Raw genomic sequence first — 8,899 nt, 5'->3', positions numbered from 1 at the left:
GTCAGGGTGGCTAGGATCTGGAACCAACTTCCAAGAGAAGTGGTGCTGGCTCCTACCCTGGGGGTCTTTAAAAGGAGGCTGGATGAACACCTTGTCGGGGTCGTTTGACTCCAGTACTCTTTCCTGCCATAGCAGGGGCTCAGACAAAGAGCTTCTCCAGGATTGAAGTAAGACTAACAGGCCTATGTTTGCCCCCGTCCTCCCTTTTTAGAAAATGGGGACCACGCTGGCCTTCTTCCAGTCATCTGGCACCTTGCCAAAGCACCTCGAGTGCTCATAAAGCTGTGCCGGGGCCCCTTGATAGCCCCTGCCAATTCCTTCAGCACCCTGGGGTGGAGAGCATCTGGACCTGCTGATTTGAAAACATCCAGCCCCTCCAGAAGTTCCCTGACTCAGTCCTCCCTGACCCTAGGCCTGGCAGAGTTTCTCCTGAGTCCATCCTGAATCTTAGTAGGGGAGTCCTGGTCCCTGCACAAAAAATGGAGGCAAATAAATTGTTAAAAAGGTCTGCTTTCTCCTCTCGTGCAAACACCAGCTTGCCAAGCATATCCTGCAGGGGCCCCACATTTCCCAGTGCCTTCTTCATGCTCCCTAAGTAAGCACACCCAGTCCTGGCTCCTGGCCAGTGACTCCGCCTCTTCTATTTCTGAGAAATGGTCAAGTTGGCCTCTTGCTTTTGGTTTTGGGTCCCGGGACTGTGTGAAGCCTAGGATTGACTTTTGCTCCCGCAGCTGCAGCAGCCATGGGGAACCACCGGTCTCGATCCACAGTCTCGATGACTTCTTCATACTCCCTATGTATTTAAAAATGGAATTTTTGTTGTCCTTGATGCTAACCCTAGTTCCGTATCTGCCTTAGCTTTCCTAACAGCCCCCCTACAGACCTGAGTGGTGGAGGTATACTCCTCTTTGGTGATAGCCCCTCCCTTCCACTGGGTGTATGCCTCCTTTTTGGCAATCAGGCATTCCCAAATGCCCTTGGTGAGCCAGGGAGGCTTTTGAGCACTCCTTCCCCCTTTGATTCTCGTTGGGACTGTCACCCCTTGGGCTCGGAGGATCGTTTCCTTAAGGAACAACCAGTCATCTTGGACACCCAGTTCCCCTACCCTCCAGGACTCCAGTGCCTCTTCTCCCAGTCTCCTAAACTCATTGAAGCTGGCCCTCTTGAAGTCAAGGACTACTGCCTTGTTGCAGGCCCTTGACACCCTGCGCTGGATGATGAATCCCAACAAGCAATGATCGCTATCGCCCAAGTGGTCAAGGACCTGGAGTTACCTCACCAGGTCATCACCTGTGGTCAGGACCAGGTCCAGCAGGTCATTCCCCCTGGTGGGACTGCACCTCCTGGGTTAGATGGAGGTCCTGTATCTCAGTAAGGAACCTTTGTGAGTGGTCCGACCTGGCTGACTGCTCCTCCCAGTAGCTGTCCAGGTAATTTAGATCACACATGATGACTACATCCCTTGCCTTAAGTGCCTCCACAAGCTGACCCAAGAATTCGTGGTCCAGCTCTTCCCCTTGGTTGGGTGATCTGTAGTAGACCCCCACCATTAAGTCCCTTTCTCCACAACCCCCCTGTATCCTGACCCAGAACACTTCAGCCTGCCCCTCCTCTGACTCCATCCTGTCGTTGAGGATGTGTATTTCTCTTTGACGTAGAGCGTCACACCCCTGCCTTTCCTCCCCATTCTATCCTGCCTGTATAGTCTGTAGCCCCTAATGTTGATCGCCCAGTCATGGGATGAATCCCACCAGGTTTCTGTGAGCCCTACTATGTCTGGGTTTGTACTAGCTATCTGGAGGGTGAGTTCCTCCTGCTTATTCCCCATGCTATGAGCTTTAGTGTAGAGGCATTTAAGGCCTTGTATTGGTGCATGCACCACCCCCCGATTCTTAGGACTCGGGAGGCACAGGTCACCCATGACTGGGCTTATTGAGTCTGGAGAAGAGAAGACTGAGGGAGGATTGCATAGCAACCTTCAACTCCCTGAAGGGCGGTTCAAAAGAGGCTGGAGCTGGACTGTTCTCGGTGTGGCAGATGACAGAATGAGGAGCAAGGGTCTCCAGTTGCAGCAAGGGAAGTTAAGATTGGATATTGGGAAAATCTCTCTCACTAGGAGGGTGGTGAAGCACTGGAAAGGGGTACCTAGAGAGATGGTGGAATCTCCATCCTTGCAGGTTTTAAAGGTCTGGCTTGACAAAGCCCTGGCTGGGATGATCTCATTAGGGCTGGTCCTGCTTTGAGCATGAGGTTGTATTGATGTGACCTCCTGAGGGCCAATCAACCCTCATTGTCTCTTATTCTATTAAATAAATGCAGTCTCTTATTCTTTTAAATAAATTTAGTGGGTTGAGGCCAAAAGCACCGGGCAGGGGCTGGCTGCAGCGGGGAGATTTGGGGCCATGGCACTGGTGTGTGGGGAGGGGCTCAGAACAGGATCTTCACCAGGAGATACCTCCTTATCCAGCAAGGCTGGGCACAGTCCCCATCCCCACTAAAATACTATGAGAATTGCAAGGACTCTCCCTACAAATCCCTTCTCCCCTGTCAATCTATTTAGGCTGTCTTCTCCTCAGGGAGACCCTATTTGAGAGAAACAAAGGCTTTTAATTCCTAGAGAGAAAGGCCCTCCCTGTGCCCCGCCAGCTGATGTCTGTGCCAAGAGGCATAACAGTTTGTTCTGGACCTATCATCACAGCAGCCTCCTCTGAGGCAAGATCTTGGTCATGTCTCCTCATCCATCCCAAATTTTCCCTTTCCGATAGCCCATAATCAACCATTTTTGGATGCCAGTCCCAACCCTCCTCCTGCAGGGGGCACTGCCAGGGAGAGACCCGCTATGGCTGGAACCCATAAGAGGTTCCTCCAGCTGGTGTTGCCAATTACCACTGCTAGGAGGCTCTAAGCATCTCAGGATCTCCTCGAGAGCACCCCCTGGAGGAATCCTCTTCCCCCTCCTGCAAATACCACCCCCAAAATGCAAATAGAGACAAGGCAGCTCAAAAAGTCTCTTTCCTGATTCCTTTTATTTCCTGGAACAAATCATCAGGGAAGCAAACCTGTGAGGAGGCTGAGGGCACCAGTACAGGGAGGTTGCAGAGCAGGGACTGGTGACTCTGTTGCCATCTCATGGACTGAGGCTCAGGCGAGGAGCCTTGCTAGGATCAGCCCAATGAAGACTGGGAGAAGAAGCTTGGTGTTCCCTGGAGCTGAGCTTTGCAATCTGGAGGCTTGTGTGCACGTGTGTTGGACCATGCTGAAACCAAGTTTTTCCAAGATTTTTTTGTTCATGTCTTCAGTGTTGCAGGCTGATGGTGTTGCACAGCCCGTGATGGAGTTTTGGACCTTGGCAAGACCTCAGGTCCAGAAAAGAGAGGGTTCAGGGTCAGGAGATCTACAGACACTTCCATAACTATATCCAGTCCCTGCCACTCCCCTCCTCTAAGACCCTCCAAAACCCCAGCAGCCTGGCTCCTAGGAAACCCCCAGACCTGCTGTACCCCAGGAGAAAGAAGGGCATGGAGTTACCAAAAGTCAATGTCTCGGTGAAGTTCAAGCACTGAGACTCCTCTTCAGTGCAAGCCAACCATGCGTTATTGCAATAATTTGATTCCACCTTTGGTTTACAGGGGCAGTACAGCCCGTTGGGGATGAAGCTCTCTTCAGGCACTGCAATGAACAGAGTGAGGGCACTCAGCTCATGGGACTTTCCCAGTGAGGTCCATGGGGCAGGCTGGGGGCTGGGCAGCTGGGTTTGTGGGGTGAAGAGATGCTGAGGGCCATGTGGAAGCCCCAATTCTTATCCAGCTGGGGGCACAATGAGTGGGAGACCAACCACCTCCAAGTAGAATACCACCCACCCCAGGGACCCAAGGAGACTCAATGGGGGCTGGAAGGGTCCAAGCAAAGAGGTACTGGAATAGGTGAAGACCCCAGGGGTGGCCATGATGCCCCCTGGGGGTCACCCTGCTCCTGTTGTGTCCTCAGTCCTTTAAGCACTCTCCCCTTCTCACCTGCCACACCTTGATGTAAGTAAGTACTTAGAAAAGGAAGACTGCCTTCAGGATCCCTGAGCAAGGTTTCATCCCCTCCTGATCTGTGGTCTAATTACTCTGCAACTTTAGGACTTATTGCATGCCTCCAACTGCCCCTTATACCACAACCATGCCTTGCAGCTGTCACTGCACAATCACTCCCTTGCTGGGGCCTTGGTCCTTCTGAATGCAAGCCTCCAGCACTGGTGCAACTTTCTGAAGAGGAGTTTGAAAGAGAATGGAGCTGGACTGTTCTCAGCAGGGGCAGATGATAGGACAAGGAGCAACAGTCTCCAGTTGCAGCAAGGGAAGTTTAGGTTGGATATCAGGAAGAATTTTCTGACAAGAAGGATATTAAAGCACTGGAACAGGCTACCCAGAGAGATGGTGGAAGCTGCATCCTTGGAGATTTTCAAAACCCGGCTAGTCAAAGCTTTGGCTGGGATGATCTAGTTGGGGATGGCCCTGCTTTGAGCAGGGGGTTGGACGAGATGCGACCTCCTGAGGTCCCTTCCAGCCCTAACTTACTATGATTCTATCAGGCTACAACTCCCCTCTTAGGCTGTCTCAAGGATTCAGCCTGCCCCTCATGCTGGAGCCTACAGTGACCAAAACCAAAGCCCCTAGAAAAGCTCAAAATGCCAGGGTATCTATACAAAACACAGTGAATTAGCCCACAATGCAGCCCTTTGGTTCCCTGCCATAACCTCCTCACGCTTCCCTTTCCTCCACGCCCAAACCACCGGTATAAACCACAAGGCAATCAGGAAACCTCTGGATGTAATGAAACTGTCCCCACACTGAGTTTCACCATAACTGAAGCTCCTGAGCTGGACCACCAAGCTCCATACCCATACTGAGCATCACTGCTCTGCAAGCTGTGGGCATCTTGGTTGCAGAGCTCAAGGCATCTCATATCAGCCAGGTGGTCTCCTTCGGCCTTCCTGCTCCGGTGTCCTTACCTCTTCAGCTTGCAGAGCCAAACTGATCTCAGGCTTTGACTTTATGTCTCTCCTAAGCCTTGCACATCCGGTCATGTGACTTGGAAGATGTTTGCAGGTGTCCCTCTCCTGCCCCTGATGACCCTCCTGCCCTGCCCTATGAGGACTTAGCTTAGCAGCCTGCAGCCTTTTACTATTGGACTGCTTCCCTGTCTTCCATAATGCAGTTCAATGCTCTGTCTTCCCTCCCTATCCTCCCAGTGTGGACCTCTAGGTGGGCCCACCCGTCTTTCTGCTTGCTGGCAGCCTGCTCATTAGCAAATAGCAATCCCCCCCACCCTCTCCAGCTCAGTCAGCTCTACTTTCCTCTTAAAGTAACAGGAGCCACCTAGCTTCCTGTGATAGGCTCCGAGTGTCTTCTCCTCCAGGATGGAGGTGGACCCATGGCAGGAGAAAATGGAGCTGAGGGCTGGGGGAGCAGGGACACGAATACCTACATTGTGGGAAGGTGGTCCTGCAGGAGTCCCCAGTGCAGCAGGTGAAGGCTACCTTATATTTCACTTCAGAATGAAAGATGGCTGGACTCCATCCACAGACACGGGAGGTCACGCAGCCCCTGATAGCCTGGATGGACTTCTTTTGGCCTATAATGGAGAAGACGGGAATTGAGCCCCTCTGGCATTTCCACCCAATCCCTGCTCTGAACAGAGAAGGTCCCTTCCACATCCTCTCCTGGACGGGAAACAACGGGAGAAACAAGAAGTTTGGATGTACCTGAGGTCACATAGACCCCAGAGTAGTACCCAGGGGTTCAGCATTCCACCTCCCCTGCTTCTCCTAACTCTGAGCCCCTGATCTCCACTGCCCTCCAAAAGAGGGGAGAGAACTGGGGTCCCAGCTCTCCCTGCTCTAACCCCCCAGGCTCCACTCCATTCTCAAAGCTGGGAGAGAACCCAGGGAACCTGGGCTCTCAAAGCTGGCTCTTATTCAAATGCCATTTAAACATCAGACTCACCATTGGTAGATGATTCTATCAGTGCATGGAAGCAGGTATTTTCTCCAGTATTGCACTCCTGTATTGAGCCACTGCAGTTCATGCCTAGACCTAAGCAAACCTCACACTGCAGGCAAGTCCCTGGAGAGGGGAAGAGAAAAAGCTCCATCAGGATCAGGCCCCTTCCTGACTCCAGGCTTGTACAGGAAGCCCCAGCCCTAGCCCCACTCCCCTGTCACCTCCCAGTCCCTTGACCCTGAACTAAAGGGAATCCCTGCAGGACAGCTCAGAGCCACTGAGGGCTGCTGGGGACTTGGCCTCTTTGACTTCAATGGGGCAATGGAGCCCCAACTCAGCACTGGGCATTTCATACAGAGACGAGTTGCACTAGGGAACGGTGCCCCTCACCTGCAGCCAGGAGAGCAGAGAGGAGAAGGAGGAGGTAGGCAACAGTGGCCTTCATCACAGAAGCCAAGGGTGGCCTGGTGCTCTGGTGGGGGGCTGATCTTTGATACAGCAAAACACTCTGACCAGTGAATCCTGGAAGGACATCAAGAGGATCACACAGGGGTCTGGTATCACACAAGCTACATCTTTCCTGTGATTGGGCCCTGAAAGTGGTCTACAGCTGTGACACAACACACATTCATTCTATTAAAAATGACCGATCACACTAACAATTAACCCTCATTCAATCAACTATTAGCTGAAGGTGCTCTAGGGCAGAGTGCCTCAAGGAACTTCTGTTCAGGTTCCCTGCGAGAGTTCACTTCAGGTGATATTGCCCATATCCCATGTGCCTTTGTAGGGCTGTCACAGAGAGGAAAAAGTTTCCTTCCTGTGCAGTGGGGGAAGGTATCCCTGCTGGGGTCTTGGAGGAGGAGCCATCCTGAGCCCATGAGGTGAGGGGGTTCAATCCCCCCTTCCCAATTTCCATCCCCCCAGCTCTGGCTGCCCCAGAAACTGTGCTCTGCTGTCAAGAGGCTTGGATGGGAGGTAGGGTAACAGAGCCTCCTACCACGAGTCCCCCAGATACCCCAGATAGGGTACTGATGGGGGCTTACAAGGGGCTGGGGAGCCTTTCCACCTGAGCCTTTTGGCAGGGGCAACACATAGCTGCTAGCTTAGCTGGAGCTGGGGTGGGGTAAAGGTGGGAGTGGGGAGGTCCAACAGGGTCTAGAACCCCACCCAATAATTCAATGTCTGTTGGGTTTGGTGGTAGTCTAACTCATGGCACTTTGTATGAAGTGACATGAGTTAGAGTCCCTCACTGACAGGCTGGCCAAAGACACATGTATCATCACAGCTGTCCCCCATGAGATTCCCCAGGACAGGCTATGCTATAAAGCTTACCTCCAGGGAACAGAGATCAAGACGATTCAGGACTCTCTCCCCACAGGGACCAAGTGACCGGTGTTGGAATGCTTCGCTTCCTAACAGGAAGAACTCCAAACTAACGGGTGCAGGAAGAGGAACCAATGTGGTTTCCTCAGTGGTGCGGGGGCCTGCTTCTGGTGCAATCCCAGGTCTGAGCTGCTAAGCAGTGGGGGTAGGGAGGAGATGAAGCCATGTCAGGTTGGGGTGGTGTGAGGTATCCATGCAGACCCTGATAGTTGGGTTGGGAGGGGCCTCCCAGAGCCAGGGGTAGAACCCAGGAGTCCTGGTTCCCAGCCCTACCTTCCCTATCCCACTAGAGTCTGCAGTCCCTCCCAGATCCAGGGATAGAAACCATGAGGCCTGGTTTCCAGCTGTGCTAGAAGCCCAATCCCTATCCCATGAACACAAATAGCTTCTTCAAAATGGTGACCTCCGGAATTCCCTTTCCCGGCATTGAAACCCTTTTCCTGGCCACCCAAAGACAAGAACAAGGAAGAGATTTTAGAAGCATTGTCTATAGACTGGCTTTATTTAAAAAAAAAAGAAGTGCAAATGGGGGTAGAGACTGAGAGCACCAGGCAAGTGTCAGCTGCAGAAGGGAGACTCAGGGCTGGCACTGTTGTGTTGGGAAGGGATCAGGACAGGATCTTCACCAAGAGAAGCCTAGTGAGGGGTGGTCACAGTATGCTGGAAGGTCCTGAGGCTGCCCTATCCTTGAGGAAGACTTGCAAACATGTGAAATGGGTGAGGTTTACACCCAGCTCAGTGAAGGCCAGTTTGCTTCATGCTAACATGGTACAGGTGGAGGGTGTTGTGCAGCCCTTGATGAAGTTGAGTATATCATAGTTATAGTCTGACAGAGAAAGCAGAGGGGTCAGGGTCATAGAAACAGAGCAAGGCCAGGCTGGAAGAGACCTCCAGAAATCACATCCAGTCCAGCCCCCTGCTTGAAGCAGGATCAAGCTTCTCTGCCTGTATCCATGTCCCATCACTTCCCTCCCTCAGACTGTTCAGGCCACAACAGCCTCCAATGTTCTCTGCTCCCCTTGTCTTTCTGAGCCTCTATGGCCTACTCCTTCTAATCTCCCCAAGATGCACCCTTGGGCTCCAACCTACAGCCAAGTGACCTCCCCTTTCACCCTCCATGGGCTTTGGAACAGACCTGACACTTTCTCACCCTTCAGCCAGAAAACAGTTCACTTGTGCATGGTGTCAGAGTGGGATCTCCAAGAACTGTGGCCCTGTTAGATATTAGGAAAAGCTCTCTCATGAGAAAGGTAGTAAAGCACTGGCACAAGCTAACAAGAGAGGTGGTAGAGCCTTCATCACTGGACGTTTTGAAGACCTGGCTAGACAAAGCCTTGGCTGGGATGATCTAGTTGGGCTGGTCCTGATTTGAGCAGGTGTTTTGAGTAGATGTGACCTCCTGAGGTTCCTTCCAACCCTCATTTTCTATGATTCATAGTTCCATAGTAACTAGGGTCAGGAGGGACCTGAACAGATCATCTAGCCTGACCCCCTGCCACAGGCAGGAATGAATGCCTGGGTGTCAA

At 52.3% G+C, this 8,899-nt stretch overlaps 1 protein-coding gene across 1 annotated transcript; it reads right to left on the bottom strand.

Moving 5' to 3' along the window:
- Positions 1-2,255: 2,255 nt before the first annotated feature.
- On the bottom strand, positions 2,256-8,527 carry LOC102367902 (phospholipase A2 inhibitor 25 kDa subunit-like). The gene is made up of 5 exons (XM_006034475.2): positions 7,323-8,527; positions 5,991-6,509; positions 5,473-5,619; positions 3,529-3,669; positions 2,256-3,356 (listed from the first exon to the last, which is right to left on the bottom strand). Exons 2-5 carry the CDS (start codon positions 6,136-6,138, stop codon positions 3,142-3,144), a joined length of 651 nt encoding a protein of 216 aa, XP_006034537.1. The 5' UTR covers positions 6,139-6,509; positions 7,323-8,527; the 3' UTR covers positions 2,256-3,141.
- Positions 8,528-8,899: the final 372 nt, after the last annotated feature.

This window comes from Alligator sinensis, unplaced genomic scaffold (genome assembly GCF_000455745.1).
Source record: "Alligator sinensis unplaced genomic scaffold, ASM45574v1 scaffold850_1, whole genome shotgun sequence".
Taxonomy (NCBI): Eukaryota; Metazoa; Chordata; order Crocodylia; family Alligatoridae; genus Alligator; species Alligator sinensis.
Note: the sequence above shows the minus strand (reverse complement) of the source record. Positions and strands in the feature narration are given on the sequence as shown.